General features: G+C 36.4%; 1 protein-coding gene and 2 long non-coding RNA genes across 4 annotated transcripts; 2 read left to right on the plus strand and 1 right to left on the minus strand.

The window, feature by feature from the left end:
• Positions 1-5,497: 5,497 nt before the first annotated feature.
• LOC131325766 (uncharacterized) lies at positions 5,498-11,019 on the minus strand. Of its 2 annotated transcripts, XM_058358206.1 has the most exons (8): positions 8,207-8,659; positions 8,005-8,082; positions 7,346-7,672; positions 7,072-7,254; positions 6,798-6,980; positions 6,312-6,719; positions 6,072-6,194; positions 5,498-5,984 (listed from the first exon to the last, which is right to left on the minus strand). In XM_058358206.1, the coding sequence occupies exons 1-8, from the start codon at positions 8,613-8,615 to the stop codon at positions 5,650-5,652; spliced, it is 2,046 nt and encodes a 681-aa protein (XP_058214189.1). In that variant the 5' UTR covers positions 8,616-8,659; the 3' UTR covers positions 5,498-5,649. The 2 variants fall into 2 exon arrangements, with proteins under 2 accessions (XP_058214189.1, XP_058214190.1); XM_058358207.1 differs by lacking the exon at positions 8,207-8,659 and adding an exon at positions 10,882-11,019 and having other exon boundaries at positions 5,498-6,194.
• On the plus strand, positions 10,919-11,289 carry LOC131325799 (uncharacterized). The gene is made up of 2 exons (XR_009199812.1): positions 10,919-11,029; positions 11,081-11,289. It is a non-coding gene; the product is annotated as an uncharacterized LOC131325799 (long non-coding RNA).
• Positions 11,290-18,973: 7,684 nt separating this feature from the next.
• LOC131325797 (uncharacterized) lies at positions 18,974-21,149 on the plus strand. Its single transcript, XR_009199810.1, has 3 exons — positions 18,974-19,516; positions 20,095-20,784; positions 21,110-21,149. It is a non-coding gene; the product is annotated as an uncharacterized LOC131325797 (long non-coding RNA).
• Positions 21,150-22,044: the final 895 nt, after the last annotated feature.

Below are 22,044 nucleotides of genomic sequence, written 5' to 3' on the forward strand. Positions count from 1 at the left end.
TTTAACATGAGGCCAATCTCAACTATTTTTGAAAAGTTTTTGAAAAATGAGAATTCAAATTTTATAGGGATAGAGCGAACTATTTGAGTTTTAAAGTGAGTTTTTGAAAAATATGGAGGTAGAAAATAGAGTATTTGGTTGGAGTAAACATGAATAGTGAACTCCTTCACAATCACTCTTAGAATAAATTACATTATTTTGATGCTCCCAAATAGAGTATTGGGTTGGAGATGTTCTTACTCTTATGTTATTGTTTATATTTAATATAGGCCAATTGTTTGTATAATTGAGAAGGGCGAGTCAGACTGAAAACGAAAGACTATCTACTTCCATTTTTTGTTAATATAATTTTGGATTACGTATCTAAAATCGGATGTTTGTTTTTTTGTGATTTCAAACACTACATTAGAGGGCTGAGATTGTTTATGCTACGAGAAGATTGATTTTGCATAGGGCCCTAATTTAGCTTTAGTTTAGTGCAAATAATTTTTGGCAAGAAAAGATAAAGTATGCCAGTTCATGGTTATACGTCTCCTCTTGACGATACAGGAGAGCTTGCAGCTGCCACGGATTTGAATGTGTATATCAAAACTGTTAATTAATACTGCAAAACTATTGCTAAAAACTAAAAAGCCAGGGTGGAATTGAAAACCCAATAATCTTTTTACTTATTCAGTGAATAGAGCGTGTTTTATTTTGAGACTGAAATTACATAAAGAATTTGTGTAAGTTAAGCTAAAAGTATATACACATAGCTCGATATACTCCGAGACTGTCGCGGTCATTGCTCAGAACATCCAGCACCTTTACCAGAGTTTGATCAAACACTTGCTTGCTATGTACGAATCATGTATTCCCCACTGCGTCTACCACCGCAATGTTGTTGAAGATTCTCCAAACCAAGTATATTCTTAGTAACGCATTATCTCTTTAATGCCTCTTCCCTATTTGGCTTTTTGGAAAGAGGCAAAACAAATCAACTCTAATATGCTTTGACAAGATGAGCTTTGTTTTCTGTAGCATCCGGCAATGTCAAATCATCTATATCTATACTCAGTTCACTCTTAGTTAAGCATACCCTATTTAATCCCGCTCTGATATATATGCCCTCACTAGACGTGCGTTGTTGTCTGGAATATCAAAATCGTCGATGGTATTCTTGTCGTTGATCAACTTAACTAAGTACTCTCTCAATTGTCAATCATGCACCATTTGATGCCTCTCATATTTTTCTTCTCGGAACTAACACAATGAGACCTCTCTGATACGTCCTATTGTTTGTAACCAAAAAATACCACCAATATGATTTTTGTTCTAATGAATCAGGCTGCACAATCTCTCCCTAATCTGGTAAGGCTACATGCTGGGGTAAGGACATATGAGTGTAAATATCCATGTTAACTGGGCAGAGCAGAGCGGCATCATGTCGGTCTCTGTGGTTAGTGGTAAATAGTAAATACGATGATCTGCTCATCACCACAGCTCGACAACAGGCCATGATCAACGTACTTCAACAAACGTGAGACCCTCAACGGCAGCAAAAATAACACGACGGCAGTGGGATTAGATTAAAACAAAAGCAACGACATCATAAAACTCATTCACACATATTAACTATGGTTAGCACTGACTATAACAACTCCAAATTGAGCTGCAAATTGACTATTAAGTCTTTAGTGGGGCGGTAGTTGCTATAGCTCTTTGGTCCCTCCCGGGATCCGTCGCGAGTCTGGCGTCCCTATGATCACACCCAGGAGAGGATTGCTATGCCTGGTTGTCCACTCCTCCACCCTTTTAGCTTAGCAAAAAAAAATTAATGGGAAAAAAGAGAAAAATAAGGAGTAGCATTGATAAGTCATTAATTGAAGGGTCAGTTCTAAACGAGACCACCCGACTAAATCAAGTGTCATCAAAACAGTATAATTCATCATTGTGAAATTTGCACTTAAAAAACTAATAACCAGTGGTCTACATATATAAACAAAAAGCTAACCTTATTCTTGAGATTGGGAAGCATACGAGCACAGTGATTAAAATCCTTAATCGCAATCAAGGAGGGATTAGCGGAGAACGGAAAATCCTCCAGCTCAAAGGAGGAGGACCAACTCGTAAGATCAAAATCACGTGAATAAATACCTTGATAGCGAGGTGGACTATAACGTCCCCGATCGTTTTTCATGATTCAGCTGACGATGGATGCAAATGTTGTTGGACGCAATCGAATGTAGAATGCAAAAAACAGTTATCCGATCTTTATTCAATACTGGAAATTGAAGCATAAAACATTAAACAGAAAATATTTTGGATACGAAACAATTTTGTTGAATGAAGAAATTTTCCTTGCATGGATTGGAGATGAAACAAGAGTCTGAGCGGTAAATCATTCATATTTTTATAGGCAGAATAGGAGAAGCAGGAGAATTGATGGCGAAAGGAACTGAAACATCGTGGATTTCTTGTTTCTCCACGACAGAATCAGAACTTTCACGGAGCTTTCCAATCTGTTGATTCAACAATGGATTGAAAGCGCTGTACGTGGAGAACTGGATTCTGTCATGGCAAAACAAAAAATCCACGACGATTTAGCTGATGTCACTGTTAATCTTCATGCTTCTCCTATTCTGCATAGTGAAAGATATGATTGATTCACCGCCGAGACTTTCATTTTGCCCCAATACCTCCATGCGAGGACAATCTCGTCAGTTAACAACCCTGTTTCGACTTCACTTGGAGCAGTAATTCTAGCAGCCCAATTGCATCCATTGTGGGCCGGATTACGGAAAACAATCCTAGAAGTTGAATATATACCTTCTACCAATGTATTGATTCAAATTTAGGATCGTTTGCCATAGCAGTGATATCTGAAGTTTTCGTAATTGTGTTACGTATAATGAACAACTCGATAATTACAGAACCTAGAATTATCACGATTTTCACAATACATGAACATAGTGTGCCAACATATTAACATAATATATACTTGGATCTCTTTCTTTTTTTTTTTTGCTAGGCTACTTGGATTTCTTTGCGTTGTGATGCTTTCTCTTAGCTTTTTATATGTACTCTCCTTTCCTCTTCTATTAATAAAATTTTTCTTTGCTTGTTCAAAAAAAATATACTTGGATCTATTAAGGGAACCATGTTGGATCCAAGAGTTACTTGAGCTCTTCGGAGGAAGATGATTTCTCTCACTTTAGCCATCAACACTTTCAGCTCAGCTCAAACTCACGGAAAGAGATGGAAAGAACCTGAGAGTAAAACCTATTCTTCAGCTCCAAGGAGGAGATGTCAAATTTAGGATAGTTGGCCATGGCAGCAATTAATCAGCTCGATCTATCAGTACTAGGAGGCTCGTACAACCAGTAAAACCTCGTCCAAGCCTTGCCTACCCCCTTGTCAAACTCCTTATAACTCTCAAAATTCACCAAGTCAGAAATTTTTTGCCCTCATCTTCCGGATCCCTTGAATCCAAACTCCACAAATGTCGCCGGCCGGTGAATCCCAACAAACCTTTCTCCGTATGGTGTAGACCCTTTTTGTTTTTTGTTTGTTTCCTTTTTTTACCCTTCTGTGTGGTGTAGACTTTCACCGACGCGTCGTTGTCCTTATTTTCCTTTGGATTCGCAAACACCGAACAGCTCTCCGGGGGACTTGGGGTTCCTGTGGACTGTAGTGCTCCAAGGCTCTCCACTCCCGAAGTGTGCTCAATTGTGAGTCCTCTACGTCTAAGTTTGTGACATAAACCATTCATTTTTTCTGGAAACCTGAGCATTTCATGCGTACCAAAAATCATATTCATCTGGCAGACATACACATTTGTACAATAAATCGCAATACCTCATTAGGGTCTATTGTGAAAAATCCACAGTGAAAACTTGTTAATGATAATATTAAATGTTGGAAACAATGAACTAAACAAGTTCACAGTGTTTTTCAAAAAAAAAGAAAAAAGAAAAAAAAAAGAGGAGTATAAGAGATGCTTGCTGGGAAATCTAGATTGCCCAAGAGGTAGTGACGGCTCCAAGAATTTGTAATAGGGTGTTTAGAAATTACCTTAACTCTATGAGCTGATGTATTGACCAATAATATATGTGCATAACCTCATTTATTAGTATAAATAATATAGACAAAAAAAATTAACCATAATGTAAAAAAATTAACTATGAGGCGAAATGAGGACTTAAAAATATATACTATATATATTTTAATTTTTTTTAAAAGTTATCGTATTGCGTAGTAGACAATGTTTCGAGAATGGAGGGTGTTGAATTTTATAGTTGTCCTAGACGAATTCTCATATTCTGTTCCAATATTTAACCGGCATATTAATCTACTAAAATTCTTTTGAAAGAAATTGTAGCGAGTATGTTGGGGCCAACATTTTAAATTTTTTATCGGAGATTTGCCATGTAGTTGAATTTTTTAAAGTTTTGTTTGTAATCTATAAGCTAACTAGACAAAAAATAATAAAGTCGCTATTATCACGAATGCAACATTAACACAATTAGACTATCAACAATAGAGATGGAGAGAGAATACAAAGTATAATACTTAAATCAATAGATTTCTTTTTTTCAATTTTTTTCCATTCGGATTGTGAGCTTTATTTGAAGTAATGTGTTAAGTACTCAAATATGAATTACCTACATTGATGGACTGTTATTGAGTTGTAGTTGAGTGTTTAATTAGTTGGGTTGGGTGTTCAATTGTTTTTGGATTAGATGTTCAAAACTTTTAGAATTGGGTGTTCATTGATATTTGAATTGGGCGTTCAAAACAAGATTAGTCTATAATTTTTACATGTATTCTAAGCAAAGTGTTCATGTGACCACTAAATCCTCAATGTACAGACGCCTCCGCCAAGAGGAATGTTCAGCCATGGCATTATTTGATGATATACAGGTGAGTGCAATTTTGTTCACCCTCTCTCTTATTGATTCAAATGGTATAGGTCTCACCCGTGCAATACACTTTCTGGTAAGTATGACATCACTTTATGGTGGGATCTACACACCATTTCAATCAATAAAAAATAGGAAAATGTTCACCATTTTAAATGAAGGGTAAACAAAACTCAACTCTATACAGATATATATATGCAAGTAATGGGGAGACAGGGAGGGGATAACCGGTTGCTTGTGTTCGGAAAAATCAGAACGGCAGGGTTGCTGCCCAGCGGAGAGACATCCGTTGCGGTTTCATCGGCTTGCTAGCCCAGAGGCAGTGGAAGAAGGTTTTATACACTTCAAATCGATGGAAAATGACTTCGGTATTGAGCCAGGATTGTACATTACTAGGGCGGTTGTTTTGGCTTAAGTTTTTTCTTTCTTTGTCAACGTGATAGAGAAATCTTATTGATGATTGATGATAGCCACTGCAGAAACAACAATTTAGGACTGAACTCTTCCATCAATGAACCCCACAAACCATAACGTAAAGGGCCTATGGTCCCAAAAATCTCATCCCCGTCACCATGCACACGATAATGCAACAATGATGGTGAACACGAAGAATCCCCGCAAGGAAATGTTTAAAATCTGGCAAGGAAATGTTTCGTTACACAAGGAACATGGAATTGGCATCAACCTTGTAATATTATTCCTAGAACTAACACAACTATGGTCTTTGCTGCTTCAATAATCCGCAGGTTTAAAAAATATTTGTGGTATCGGGAACCTTTTTACGAACCTCTAGTTTGGTTGCTTGATTTCCTAATGATTTGAGAAGTTGCAGATATTCACTTACATTATCATCACGGGCCATTGAAATCCACTCCCCATCCTCATCCTTATAATCCACATCGAAACTACCAAGCTCCCAGTCCAGTGTCTTTGACACTTCTTGCATCAGTTCCTTAATTCCAGACGTGAGAGGGAGCGGGAATTTTATTATCCTATTCCCATTCCCATATGTTGCCTTTACCTTCACGGACCTCGGACCTTGTCTTTCTGGGAGAATAGTAGCCATAGGATGGCTAGGAGCTGCTGCATCAGAATATTCAGGAAATGCTAAATTACTAGACTCAGAGACATGTCCCATAATAAAGGCCTCAACTTGTGAAGCTATCCTACCTTCGTTCGCACTTGGCACCTGGGACGATGCTATCTGAAACTGTGGAAGCCCAAGAGCATTTGGATTTGCATGGGCAGTGAACTGCATTGTTTGACCTTCCAGTTGATCAGGGAGTCTCCAGACTGTTAGGGAAAAAGAAAAGAAAGGTAAAAAATTAGGTTGGAAAGATACTAAAAGAGAAGAAGAGAAATGGATAGTTGTATCAGAAGATTCAGAACATGTAGGAAATGCGAAATTACCAGATCTAGAGATAAGTCTGTCTGAAAAGGGCTTTGCTTGTGAAGCTAAAGAATTTGTATGCTCATTCCAGTAAATAGATTCAAAGACATGTCCCTCCGGAAAACAGTGGACTGCATTGTGATCTGGGTAAACAGTGGACTTCACTGATTGACCTTCCGCATGTTGACTAGGAGCCGCTTGATTTGACCATGTAGGAAATGCCAAATTACTAGATCCAGAGATGTGTCTGTCTGAAAAGGGCTTTGCTTGTGAAGCTAAAGAATTCGTCCAATCTATTGAACCACCCCTGTTCTCACTTAGCATCGATGTTATTTGAGGCTGGGGAAATACAAGAGCATTGTGATTTTGATAAGGAGTGGACAAAGTTGATTGATCATTCACTTGACTTGCCCATTCAGAGAAACTCCCTGCGTTTTCACTTTCTTTGTAATCAATAGGATAATTACCAGGGTAAGAATCATGAAAAGGAGGGGTTTTCACAATACCTATTATTAAACCATTTTCTGTATTCAAAGCAGTCGGGCCTTTTGTAAAATCTCGTTGAAATACATTTGCCTCCTGATTTTGACCAACTGGTTCAACCTCCATCCCAGTCTCCACATTACATGACAGCGTCCCGCATGCGGTTGATGTATTCCTTTCTCCATGTTGATCAGGGGGTCTCGAGACTGTTTGGAGAAAAGAAAAGAAGTGATTATGTACGACAGAGAATGAAAGAGAAGAAGAGGAATGGATACTAGAAAGCCATTTTCATGATACCCATTATTAAACCACTTTCTGTATTCAAAGCAATTCGGCCTCCCATAAAATCTCGTCGAAACACATTTGCCACCTCATTTTGACCAAACAGTTCACCCTCCATCCCAGTCTGCGCATTATGTGATGGTGTCTCGCATGCGGTTGATGTATTCCTTTCTTCATGTTGATCAGGGGGTCTCGAAACTGTTTGGAGAAAAGAAAAGAAATACTTATGTACGAGAGGGAATGAAAGAGAAGAAGAGAAATGGATACTAGAAAGAAAATTTCATGATACCCATTATTAAACCACTTTCTGTATTCAGAGCAATTTGGCGTTCCATAAAATCTCGTCCACACTCATTTGACTCCTGATTTTGACCAACCGGTTCACCCTCCATCCTAGTTTGCACATTAATCCTAGTTTGCACATTATGTGATGGCGTCTCACGTGCAGTAGATGTATTCAAAGCAATTGGGCCTCCCATAAAATCTCGTCGAGACACATTTGCCACCTCATTTTGACCAAACAGTTCAACCTCCATCCCAGTCTGCACATTATGTGATGGCGTCTCGCGTGCGGTTGATGTATTCCTTTCTCCATGTTGATCGGGGGGTTTAGAGACTGTTTGGAGAAAATGAAATAAGTAATTGGATACGAGAGAAAATAAAAGAGAAAAAGAGAAATGATAGAAAGAACAATAAAGAAGGTTCAATTATACCGATCATAAAAAACAGACACCTATTGTCAGTAAGATTTAAGAACAAAATTGGTTATCATGCGAATCAGAGGGTTTCAGAACTGTTAAGGGTGCCTATAATAACCATGACTCACGTCCCCTTTAATTCCCTTAACTTTTGGAAAGATTCAAAGATCGGCTATTTGGGGGACCATGGTTTCTCTTCCCTTCCTGTCAACTATCCAAATAGGAGACTATAAAGAGAGGGAAGAATTACCACTACCACCGCTTCCCATCCCAGGCCACCGCATAATCCCCTGCTGCCTACACATTCGCTTAAACGTGGAGACACTAACTGCATGAGCAAAGAAACGTAAGAATTCAGTATCATAATGTTGCGTCCACAAGACAATAATCCAGCATCTAGTAACACAGTTAGTATGGTTGAAAACAAGAGAGAGATGGCAAGCAATATTTACCGCCAAGCCTCGCCGCAACATCTTTACGTTTTCGGCCAAAATATTGTTGAAGATTCTCTGAAATAACTCTCCCTTTCCCTTTTGCTTCTTGTATTTTTTTAATTGGTACTTTTGGTTTTTCTGGTGCTTTTGGTGGTGGTATTTCACTTAAGGATAAGGGTAGTGAGGCTGAAGGCTGTGTTGAAGATCTAACAAGCTGTGATACTTTTGAACACACGAGACAGATGGCAAGCAATATCCAAAAAGAAACAGCATTTATCAATTTACGTACAGAATATTGTCGGAGATCCTCTAAACCGCATAAACTAAAAGTTATCCCTTTTCTGTCTGGTGTTTCTCTTGTAGATTTCCTGTCAGATGCAGTAGAGCCGCTTTCATACTGTCTGACAATGTGTGCTCTGTTGTTCATAGCATTAAATTCACTTGATGATGAGCTATAAGTCCACACCACAATCTCGCATGAGCTTAAAGGCCACCCCACAATCTCGCCTCCATCGGGTAAACAATGCCCCTCCAACTGGTTTATGATGGATTGCACTTGTTACCATTGTGCCAAACACGAAATTGAAAATATAACAAATTAACAAGCGATAAACAAGAACACAAAGAGATACATGGTTCTGCTCAAGCACAAAGCAAGAATGTACTCCACGGGGTAGGCCTGTCAATGGGGCCAGATTCGATCCGGATCTGACAAATCCGGATCCGGATTCAAAAAATCCAGACCCGATCCAAAAATCTGAATCCGATCCGGAAACTTTTTTTTCCTTAAAAAATTTTAGCAAAAAAAAATACAATTTTTTTTTTCAAAAAAAAATATTTTCTGAAAAAAAATTTAAAAAATTAAAAATAAAAAATAAAAATACAACTTCTTAAACATTTTTTTTTTCAAAATAAAAAATTTACTATTTTTTAAAAAAAATTTACTATTTTTTAAAAAAAATTTTAAAAATTTTAAAAAATAAAGTTCGGATTCGGATTGATAATGGATTTAATTCGATCCGAATCCGTATTAAATTACCGGATTCGAATTATCGGATTCGGATCCGGATTCGAATTATCGGATCCGGATCCGGATCGGATCGGATCCGGTTCATTGACAGGCCTACCGCGGGGGAAAAGAGCAAGAGGATTCACTATAAACGGAAAGAGAAACAAAGAGCCAGCTATACCCGTAACTCTCATTGAAGCACCACCAAACAGATATTTATGAACTGAACAAATCTCTGGTAGAACCAAAAAAGAAGACACAAACCCTTGGTGAAACCTTAAGAGTTGAACAAAACCCTAACATCTAAGCCATTCGAACAAAAGAACCATAACCCTAAAAACCCCAAGGTCCCTATTTGTAGAAAATCAATAAATAAACTTAAACCGAATAGGAATAACAATCTTAGTCAATTTAGGAATTCCATCAAGTCAATTTCCAACAGTTTCTTCTCCTAGTTTGGAAAGAATATTTCATGATACTCAATCTTTCCCGAAGAGACACACACACAAGACGCTGATGTCCTAATAAGTAATTAGCCTCGTAAATGTCATAAAGTCCCTAATCAAAGAAAAAAATGACTACCTCTGATAGCTGTGTAGTAACCAGACCTACATTCAATTTTTGTACAATGGTCTTCAAAGTGTAGGACAAAAATTAAATGTACGTTTGGTTACTACACCAAAAATGCTACACGCACAACCATTGTGTTGGTTGTGCAACTAATTGTGGCCGTCTAAATGTGTTTTGGAAAGTCCGGATTAAAAATAATGTATTACCGATCATAAATGAAAGAATTCTGACCATTAATTACAACAATAGACGGTCAGAGATTGATTGTGTAAAACGTTTTGCACAACGGTTTTGCGTGTAGCATTTTTGGACAACGAATGATGTTCAATGGTTGTGCGCGTAACATTTTTGAGGTAACTAAAACCCGATTGCTTTGAAAATGGTGCCAAAGTCCCAAAATACGAAAATGGACATCAAGAGCATCCACAATGTAATAATCAAAATCAAAAAATTGCTAAAGTTAGCAATGTGTGCTTAAAAAAATGCTCACATTATAATAATTAAAATTAGCAACCTCCTAATCAATAATCAAATTTGGGCATTTAAATAATCAAAAGTAACAATATGGGACTCCAGATTAATTGCTAACTTTAGCAACCATCTAAATGAATAATCAAAAGCTGACGTGGCAAGTTTTGATTATTACATTGCGGATGCTCTAACACCCCAGAACTTTAGTGAAGTAGTAATACTCTTGGGTGCAAATGCATCTACATCCAGTACGGCATCGTTCCGTTAAAATTCTTATTTTTCAAGTACTTATTTTTCGCTTTACAAAAAAGGTCATTTATTTCAAAAAATAAGTACTTCTTTCTTTTAGCGGAATGGGACCTAAAGACGCGTATGGATGCTAGCTAGCATTTACAGCGATGTCCATTAAAGGGGTGAAAATTTTGCAAAAGGAATTTTGTCAATCGTATGATTTCAGAATTTAATTACAACCAGAAGTGACAACAGGAATTGCAAGATTAAAGGGTCAGAATTATATAATTCACGAATACGAACTTCTCTACTATTATCTGGATTTTAGCAACTGCTAGTGAATCAGGATTTTAGCAATGGAGAGCAGGGGTCACTTTAAATGCCAGACCCCCCAATATTTCAAATTCTTTACCTCCTGGTCCATCGCCAGCGACGTTTGCGGCGTCGGCGTCGTCGCCGCCTGGGTATGGTGGTGGTGGTTTTGGAGTCGTAGCAGTAACTGCACCGGTGTTAGTACTTCATGGTGGCTAGGCGACCGGCCCAGCCACTGATACGGCCCAGTGGAGACATCGACGACCAACATTTTCGACCCTCCCAGCGGCATAACAAAGACATCAAACCTCACCAGGGAAGCGAATATCATCAAAAAAGAGACCACAAAGATGCAGGCGCTGATTGGCTTCATTGGGATTGAGTGGTCTCTGGACTTTACTTTCCTTCTCTACGGACAGGCCGAAGGGAAGGGGGCTGCTTATCTTCAACAGATGGTTAACTTGCTTGGGTTGGACTTCCTACCCTTTTCCTTTTTTATACCCTCTCGGCAGTGTAAAATGTCCAGGTACAATTGCTTTATACTAACAGGACCCTTTCTAGAAGAAGTGGGGTTCATGGGTTCCCAATGAATGAACCCTTTCAAAAAATGAATTCGATTGGTCGGTGTCAATTATTTTCTCTTTAAATCTCGAGATTTTGGTTTTTTTTTTTCAAATGATGTACATCCATAATTCTGAACTCCAAACATGCTCCCCACGGGACTTGAAGTCTCGAACCTTGACTACCACTGAAAAGAGAAATAAGACAATCAACTCAACTAAATTTGGTTTCTCCTCAATTTTGGTTTGCATCCGCTAAATCCCAATGCGTCCTAAATACTGTGGAAATTTGACTAGCTGTTGTGCCTTGTTTGTTTTACTTTTTAAAAAGTTTTTTTTTAAAAAATTCTTCTTACTTTCAATTATTTCTTTCTTTATCTCTCTCCACTTATTACCTCTAATACTCTTGTCAGCACTGAAAAACTTAACACTGTTGCGTCAACCCTTTTTAAAAGGGTTCAACTGTCAACCACTCCAATCCTCAAGACAAGCCGCCCTTTGACTAAATTTTATTTCTATTTTCCTCTTCTTCCTTTTTTGAAAGGATCAATATTTATATTTTCCTTTTGAATCTCTTTGAAATTTTTGTTTAATTTTTTAATTAACAATTTGACTTAACAGGATAATTTAAGAAGTAAAGAATTACGATACAAAATAAATTTTAATTTTTTAATTAACAATTTGTCTTAACGGGACAATTTAAGAAGTAAAGAATTACGATACAAAATAAAGATAATTCTCAAAAAACCAAAAAAAAAAAATTTGAAACAACTCTTTCGTTATCGTTATCTTAAATGTCCTCTTATCAGAACTTTTCTCAATCGTGATTCTTTTTCTTTTTTTTCTCATTTCTATGGTTAAGATGAATGTTTAAATTAATTTTTTTTTTACTAGCAATTAATAAAACGAAGTTTCTTTAAACCAAATTAATTCAGACCAAACTCACTCTAAGAGTGAAATTTGACTAGTTTTTTTTTTGCTTTTCTTGAATGGCCAAAATTTGACTAGTTGATCAAACTACACTTTCAAAAGCTGATGGAAAAGAAAAATATATATACTCTCTCCATTCCGTAACAATAGTTAAATTCAACAAGAAGTATAATTTTTGAATAAAAAATAAAGTAGTTTCGTGCATAATTCAAGAAACTTTAAAAATTACTGAGTATGTACAAAGGTGCTTGATTTGTTAATAAAAAAATAAACTGAGGTTGAAAAGTTTTCCGATTTCGGCTAATTCAAAAATCTTTTAAAATGCCTTTTGGAAGCTGCCTTAAACAGCTCACAACTTGACTGGACTCTAATTAGAAACTTCCTATTGTCCAAATACGTAGGCGTTTTCTCCTTAATTAAACAAAAGATCAATGAATAATACAAATCACGGTTTAGAAAAACTAAAAAGTGATAAGTGTGGCATTCGATGTTTATGAAGCCAAGTAGTCCACGACTCCACTAAGTAAATTCTCCATGATTTAACTGCCCCACGGGTTAAATTTTTTTTGACTTTTTTGCATAGTTTGTTGGTTATATTCTATTAATTTTTACGAGATTCGGATAAAATTATTGCGTCATATCATTCGTTCCAATATGAGAAATCAAAAAAATATAAAAATATAGTCGATACGGGAAAGACTCCATCCTCTTGTATGGACTTCTTCACCGTTTGGAACAGAGACATAAATAATTTAAATACAATTTTATGGTTAAAAGGGTAATTTATACAAGAAGTAAACACTCAGTATGCATATCATCTCATTGCGCTTTCTTGCGTTAACCGACAAACCATGAACAAATCAAAAGCAGGAGCATCGAAGGAAAAAACAAAAAGGGCGGCTCTCCCATCCCCCTGCTAGTGCTAGTTTCCATCGGATTTTATTCGCTTAATTTTTTTAACCTTCTTTGTTGGGGTGGGGCTGGGGGAAGGGGTTTGATTGGCTTCGTTAGGATTTAGGATTTCCCGTTTAGAACAAGGAGTCTTTATTGATGTGTGTGTTGCAATGGAGAAATTTTTGGGTGTCGGGTGGGTATATTACACGTGGTACTCGTTCGACACATTCGAACCATTCAATACACTTTTGGACGGCTCGGATTGAAACCCTCTCTCTCATCTCACCCCACCCCAATATTTTCTCTCCTTTCTCTCTCTCTCTAAATCCATGCCGTCCAAAAATTCAATGGACAGTTCGGATGCACCGAGCGGACACCACGTGGTACCCTCGGCACTGAAAATTTTGCCTTTGCGATGAGCTCTTTTGGTCCCTTTGCAGCTTTGGTTTTTTTTGTTTGACAAGTAACAGTGTTTGCTTTTGATTTCAATGGTTCAAAAATGAAAAGTGGGTTCCACCGTTTGTGCCAACCAACCCAAAATTGATTGCACCAATATTTACGCGTCGTTTTGAAAGTGCGGGACAGCTGGGTTCAGGAGGGTGAGAGAGGAGTGGGCCCAGCCCATTCAAACCTGCCAGCTCGCAAGCCACGATAGATCTGTGCATGGCCTACTCCTAAGAAATTTGGAAAAGGGAAAATCACCGCGTAAGGACGTAGAAATATTTAAATATTCATCCTCTTTTTTTATGCAATGTAAGAATTTATTCCTCTTTTTTTTCATGCTTATGATTTCATCTTTGCAATATGTAAATTATCTTTATTACCCTTTATTCTATTTTGTAATATATATATATATATATATATATATATATATATTAAACATATGTAAGGGAGAGAGAGAGAGAGAGATGAATTCCAATCTCTTAATTTATGGCTACAACAGGGGGAAGAACAGATCACTATTTTCAAACTTTCAAACTTCCAACAAATCCCACTGATTTCTCAGTTCTATTTTTGGTGGTAAATTGATCACTTTATCACTTTATCATGTCAAGTAAGTCAATACATATCCTTTTCTGTGTTGATGGTCAATCTTACATGATCAATGTATGTCCCAAATAAGATGTTCAAAGCCATGTTCATCACGAAACTTTCCTGTGACTCCCCTTGCAACATTAGATTTTGGTGGTAAATTACCCATATTTGATAATTTACCTAGATCGAAGCAGAATTCATTATCAAGTTAACCATTTCAGTGGTCCATTTTTTGTTACATTCTAAATGCCCACAATCAAAAGAATACATTCTCTATTGCAATCTAAATAATGGACAACCAATTCCCCAAAACCATTTGGACTTTATATACCAATTTAAAAGTAAGAACATAGCTAAATTACCATAAAAAAAAATAAGAACATGGCTCCTCAATCAATGTCTTTAAGCCATTTAGGCTTGCACGATACGTTGTCTCACGTATTTCTCCCACATCTACATCTCGATGTTTCCTCGAATGAGGATGTTTGGCCTTAATTCCTCGCGCTACACTCCTATATCTTGTACATTTCTGCTCTGACTCTTCCACATCAGGTTTAGGATGTTTGGCCTTAATCTTTTGTGCTACACTTCCAAATCTTGTGCGAATCTTTGATGACCCTTCCACATCATGATTTTCTTTTGGTGTCATACCTTTTTATCTTTGAAGGTGGCGTATCTTCAACTACTGCATCATCTAAACCAACTTCTTTTTTGTTTCAACCTAGCTCCCCCTTCCACTTTAGTAGGCTTAAGTCCTGAAATAATGTTGGACATTCCATTAGGTCATAAAAAAGGAGGTAAATTTGGAGACTGTTCATGAAACTTTCATGACCACACTAGACTAGACAATGTATGAAACATGGATTTTTAACACTCGAAATTGGTATTGTCCAAACTTATGTCATGCAACATGGCCAACAAGACATGATGTTAAAAGTGTGTATGGTAAAGTGACCATGTAAAAGGAAACACTAATAAATAATTATTTGCTAGTTTCAAGTAGACTGGTTTTGACCATTATAAAATGGCAAATTTATCACCTACTAGCATCTCTTTTCAATGAATTCAGATTGTCAAATTAACTTCACGGTTGACCATTATATTATGATAACTTGACCACATGGTTGCATGCCTTATTCGTTGATCAAGTTGGCCAACCAAACGACAAAAAATCATATTTCTCACTACTCTTGTTTCAAGGAACATGACTACATTACCATCAAACCGTTACATGGTTAAATTACCATGGTATTCCAAGGTAACATTACCATAACGATTACAAAGTTACATTACCATTCCTAATCTAACTTTGAACCGATTTTAAAAAAAACATCACACAAACAATATAGCATTTAAAAACGATAATTTTAGGACAATTCCATGATCATTTTGCCACATATTTTTTTTTTTTCAATGTTCAGGTTGGCCAACCAAGAATGACAAAATCATGGCTAAATTACCACAAAAAAAGGAGTTACTCAAACCGTTGCATGGTTAGATGGTTAAATTAGCATGACATTCTATGGTTTCATTAACATGACGATTACGACTTTACATTACCGTTTCTAAGCTAGTTTCGAGCAAAATTTAAAAAAATATGACATAAACAATATAACAATGAAATCAAAGAATCAAACACGGACAATTTAAGGAATCGTTATTTTTAGGAAAACTCGACATATCTACGTCATGACAAAATCATGAATTCAGTAATATCGGCAACAATCTTAATTTTACTTAGAACACACAGGAACAAACTTAATTAGGAACCCCAAATCATGATTTCATGAATATCGGGTTAAATCTCATTGATTCATGACATCCAGCCGATTATCCTACTGATTCATTCCATTGCGACACACTATAACAAATTTTGCACAATGGTCATAAACAAATCAGATTTACAAGCGTAACTTATGTCCAACCGGCAAATCCCAAAAAAGCTACCGAAGAACAAAAGGGGGTTTAAGGGATAGACTTACGAGATCTGGGTATGTCGGTTTCGTCACCTTCTTCTCCGCCGCTGGCTTCAACCACGAAAGGCTTGATTGTTTTTTGACGACGCGAAGTTTTCCGCAGAAAACCCCATTCCGAAATGATGGGGGAATGCATTCAACGTGGTTTGTCGCCTGTATTGGAAAAAATGGAGGACGGACGAGATTGGATTGCTGACTGGTTTGGGTTTATACCGACTAGGGTTTTTGGAAATTTTGAGCTCCAAAATCGAATGGATGATTTCCGATGAAGATGGATATTGTCGAAAAATATTAGCAACGTGATTTTCGGGATATGGGCGCGAGAAATTTGCAACACTGGTAGCAGGACGGAACGTGATTCTCGGGAGGATGAAAGGGATTAAGTCTTCGTCCCCTTTTCCTTCGCTCTATATATATATATAAAACCCCACTAAAGGGCAATAATGAGATATAAACTAGCACGGGGACGAAATCATAATTAATTCAAAACAGTAGGACGAATTCTTAACTCTGCTAGCCTTCTAGGATGAATAATTAAGCCTCCCTAAGACATATTTTGATAATTAATACCCGTTAAAAACATTTTTTAATGCTAAAAATATCCTTGAAAGGGGTATTAATTATTAAAACACATCATTGACCGTCATTTTCCCATTGAAAAATACTAGGGACAAAAAAAACTTAGCCTAAAAGTATTCTGAAAATAACAGCTAGTGGTTGAGATTTATTTTGATATATGTGACCCAATCATCAACAATGAATTACTTTTTTCCAGATACTTTTTGGATAAATTTACTTTGTACGTAACATTCCTAAAAAAAAAAAAAAATTGGTTGCAAACAAAGTAACACATGCACACATGCATACTGGTACCATATGGCCAATAAGAAAGTCACAACTGCTTACAACAAAAATCATACATTGTCTCACTGACATATTTTAAACGGTGCAAAAAAATTAAAAAATTAAAAAATTATTTTTATTATATTTGAATTTGAAATTATCTTCTTTTTTAAAAAGAAAGCGGAACGACACCATCGACCAGGGCAAGCCGTAAGGAAGTAACTTCTTGGGCGTGAATGATATGTCTTTGACGGGGATTATGTGAGTGTATTGCGCAAAATTCGAGTGTACGAAAAAAGACGGAAAGATGCTGAATAAGGTCAATTTTATTAATTTGAGAAATTTAGGGTTACAATCTCTGATGCGATTTTCAAATAAAATTAATTTTCTGATTTTTCTCTTCGGTTGTTGAAACGAGAGCTTGACAGTTTGATCTTGATTTGAACGGCAATATCTTCTGTGGTCTTTGCGAAGATGATGGTGACTTTGTCAGGCTTTGACTTGAGGGTTTTGAAGCTTCTTCTCAAGTTGAATTATTTGATCTTCTTCAATTCGGTTGAAAAAAATGGCGGATTTGTGGATATTGACTTGAGGGCTTTGGAGTTCTTCTCAAATCAGTCTTTGAGATCTTCTTCAATTTGGTTGAAGGAGATGCAGATTTGCAGATGTTGACTCAAATTGGTATTTGAGATCTTCTTCAATTTGGTAGAAGAAGACTGATGATTGGTAGATTTGGCTTGAACGTTCTTCAGGACTTGGATGCTTAGGACTTGGATGCTTTGAACTGAAGAGCGTCTAGCATGATGTGGACTTGAAAGATTCTGAAGGGCCTTCATAGCTTTGATCTTCAGAACTCCGGAAGCATGCTTGCGATGGATGAATGCAAATTCTGAAGGGCTTGAAGGCTTTGATCTTCAGAGTTCTGGAGTTTGGATTTGATGATGGAGATTTGACTTGAGCGTTCTTCAGGGCTTTGAAAATCGTTTTTTTAATTGGATAAACAAATTCAAAAGAAAATGTTTATTTTCAAGACCTGGGTCATGTTTCCTCGCAGAAAAGTTTGACAATGTGTAAACTACAAAAATGATAAGGGGTATATCATTAGTCAACTGTGTTTCCTTTACTTTCTTGGAGATTGGTTCTCTTTATTTTCTTTTGGTTCTCTTTATGAAGTTTTCTTTTATTCCCTTCACTTTCTCTGAGATGGGTTCTATCTATAAAGTTTTCTTTTTTTATCCTTCCACAAATTGTGACGGCGAAAGGGGGGGGGCACTAGTGAGGATATAAAATAGGGTCAGTCTCAGCTATGCAAATTTATTAGGGGTTGTAGTGCTCCCGGTGAATCCTTCAAGATACCATCATCACGATTTGAATTGTTGACTTTATAGAAGTTGCCGAGCACGTCAAGTTGAACGCAAAAAAAATACGGGCTGTACTTGCAGAAAATTCTAATGATCCTCCCCAGAAGATAAAGAACATTAGAGCAATTCTACATACACACTTTTAAAACACAATTTTGGCACTACTACAATATTGTTAAAAGATGACGCTTGAAAAAGTGAACAGATGTCACTTTTGTGAAAAAAACGTAATTAAAAAGATTACAGTAAGTAAATAATGTCAGTTATCCAAAAAAAACGGTGATATATTATATTTATAATGTCACTTTCTAAAATAGTGACATAAATATTCTTTCTTTTTAATGTCAGTTTCTCCAAAACTATAATCTAATATATTTATGATGTCACTTTGTAAAATAGTGACACAATTATTATTTTTTATTGTCACTTTCTCCTTATAAGTGACATTAAAAAACAAAAATTTTTTTTTTTTTTTGGGAGGAAACGGCGCCATATGCGGGACGCGTGGTAACTCAATGTAATTAATCTCGCCCAATATAAACCTAGATGAAACTTCTTTTACCCCGTAAAAAAAAAACCTCTTTTACCTTCCACGATCTCTCTCTGTCTCAACCAACCGTACGAGTGCCGTTCATTGATCTTGACAGCGTTAAGAGGCGGGAGAAGCCCGTCACTGTGATTTGCCGTTGATTGATCTTGGTCATCGGCCACTTGCTCCACCATTGCTTTGGTCATCGATTGACTTGAAATCAAACAGGTATACAGACCCACGGCTTTGTTTAGATAGTTCTCCAACTCTTTCCTAATTTTTTCATTGTTGAATTTATGGGTGCTATTTACATAGTTCAAAATTTGTTTCAGTGTTGATTGAGTTGCTCGCAGAGGTCTCGTTTGGATTGTCAAGATCAATTATCTAGGTGAGTATCCATTTGCATTATAGGTGTTTGATAATATGCTTGTTTCAGTCTATGCTATGTACAATCATATAGGTGAATATCCATTTGCATTACAAGTGTTTGATAATATGCTTGTGTCAATCTATGCTCTGTACATGTAGGTTGGGCTTATTGTTGATTTGTTTAATGCGTGCTTGTGTTCTCCCGATTGCCGCCGACAACTCCACCTCTCTCTACCAGGTTTGTTTCCCTCCCTCCCTCTCTCTATATATCTCACCTCCACAGATGCATATGTGTACGTACATAACATTCTCTATAAACCCTATTGTTTTAATCTTTACTAGAATTTTTGCAGAAATAGAGCTAAATATATAGCACCTAGTCTGAACTTGGTGGCCAGTTAATGAAAAGGGTGAAGCCTTTTTTAAAGGTTGTAGTGTTTGGAGTGTATGTATCTTGCTTGTTATGCAAAGTTGAATAGTTATATTAACCGGTTTGGCAGTCCAATAATATTGGCTATACTTGTTTGTTTTGTTGATAGTTTGTGGTAGTGGTGGAATGATGATCGTGGTACCAAACCCCACTTCTTCAAGTAGATTTAAGGCAAGCTTAGCTTTTACTTTTCAGTTTAATTATCTTAGTATCTGAAATTCTTGGTAAAGAAACTAGTAACAGAGGCACTTTGGTGGGGAAGTAAATTTGTTTTGAAGTTTAACTACGGTTGTGACATGCTCCATTTCATATTGTTGCATTCCCATAGACTCTATTTCTTTGATTCCTAAAATCTACACAACTGTTGGATTAACTATTGTTTGCAGTTCAATGTGTTCAACTCTTGCTGGTCGTGAGTTAACTGCAGTTTGATAGGTCACATACCAAGACTAGTTTAGACTGGCTGCGATGAGGTATAATGTTAACGCTTAGTTCAATTTGATTGTTGCTAATTGACATTGCCTACATTTATTCATTACGACAAATTTCTAACTTCAGGGGTCAGACACATCTTGAATTGATTGGCAATGAGGTAAAAAATATCCTACCTTCTAAGCCTTTGTCGCAGTTTTGTTAAACTAAGGCTTACTTAAATATGACTTTGAAAAATTCTGATTTTGGCAAGAATTTGGAGATTAATTAGTACTCTGTAAAATTTTGTTTACTTTGGACCTCTTTCTTGTATAGGTGTGGATGGTAAATGCACTAACGAATATATTCCTTGCTTTAGGTGGCTGAACATCTAATTGTAGTTCTTTGCTTTAAACTTTTCAATTGCTCTCTCTAGTTGATGTTTTGGTTCTTATATCTTTTTATTTGAATTAGTTGCTGATTTTTTTCCGTAGGCTACCCATTTCAAACAATTATTCACATAATAATGACTTTTTTTGTAGGCATTGGTGACATAACAACTCAAATGTAGGGAAACTGGGGCAACATATTATGCAGGAACATGTTGTTGGAGCAATGCTCTTTAAGGTATCCTTTCAATGATGAAAAGACTTCTTTTGTCCAAGGTTTGCACAATATCTTGAGTTTGTCTAGCATAATTTAAATTAAAAAAACTTTCATATTGATGAAAAGGCTGAATCCATATTAGGAATTAATTGTCTTTAATTGAAGCGAACATTTCTTGGAGGCCACGTATAAGTGTGTTTACAAATTTGTTATCAGTTTTATGTTTCAAATTTGCATAGAAATATATGCATACACACATGCCTACTGGTATATAATTACCGTAATATGGATTAGTTGTTCAAAATGAAAAGAAAGTCTCTCTAGCTTCATCTCTCTAGCTATGTGTTTGGTTGGACGTTAATTTTGTGTTATTTTTTCATGCAGTAAATACTGACTGAAAAGGTGTCATCTCATTTTATTGGAGCGTACATATCATGTGTTGATTGTATAGGGAGAAAGGAAAGAAGAAGTTACTGAGAAGTTGTCATCACAGGTCTTAGTGCATCTTCTAGACTTTTTCGGCTGAAGGAATGCAAAAATTTTAGGTTGAGGGAAGCTAGATTAACTCGGTGAATCATTATGTAGGGCAATTTATTTGTATTTCGTATGTACTTTTCGTGTCAAAAGATAACTTGAACACGTGTATTAGAGAGTGTTTGTAATTTTATAATTTTCAATATATAGACTCTTTTTTACATTAGTGGATGACTTTATCTTTTTTTAATTGTTTTGAATGATTCTGAGCTGAAACTAGAATTGTGAATTTTTTTTTTTTTAGGATCAAAGACAGAAAAGATGACAGTTTAAAACTGTCATCTTTGACTTTTTAATTACGCTTTAACAGTGTCATCTTTTCGAAATATAACAGTTTTGAAGCACTTTAATGACATTTCACAACCGTTATCTTCTACTTTTAATTACGTTTAAAAACCATCATCTTTATAGATATTAATGACAGTTTTAAACCGTCATTTTAAGATTCAGACTTTTAATGACAGCTCCATAGATGACAGTTTCAAAACTGTCATCTTTCACGTTTAATGACACTTTTAAACTGTCATCTTTTACAATTATTGTAGTAGTGTGGGTGCAACTATATCAAGAGCTATTAGATGTACCCACGTACATGCCTTTAGATGTACATGCACCCACATAAATCGAACACTTCCAAACAAATTGTGTCCGGAGTTTTATTTTAAAGTTGTGTTCCGAGACTTTTTGGAAGACAAAACAGGAGAGAGAGAGAGAGAGAGAGAGAGAGAGAGAGAGAGAGAGAGAGAGAGAGACAAAACAGGAGAGAGAGAGAGAGAGAGAGAGAG

Source organism: Rhododendron vialii, chromosome 5a (genome assembly GCF_030253575.1).
Source record: "Rhododendron vialii isolate Sample 1 chromosome 5a, ASM3025357v1".
Taxonomy (NCBI): domain Eukaryota; kingdom Viridiplantae; phylum Streptophyta; class Magnoliopsida; order Ericales; family Ericaceae; genus Rhododendron; species Rhododendron vialii.

What these genes read in the sequence shown, in the direction of transcription:
- LOC131325766 (XM_058358206.1), bottom strand. Translation starts at nt 8,615, where the DNA reads ATGAACAACAGAGCACACATTGTCAGACAGTATGAAAGCGGCTCTACT. An exon ending in TGTTGCGGCGAGGCTTGGCG is followed by an intron (nt 8,083 to 8,206) that starts GTAAATATTGCT and finishes TTGCTCATGCAG; the next exon opens with TTAGTGTCTCCACGTTTAAG. An exon ending in AGAAAATGGTTTAATAATAG is followed by an intron (nt 6,720 to 6,797) that starts GTATTGTGAAAA and finishes GTGAAAACGCAG; the next exon opens with GGAGTTTCTCTGAATGGGCA.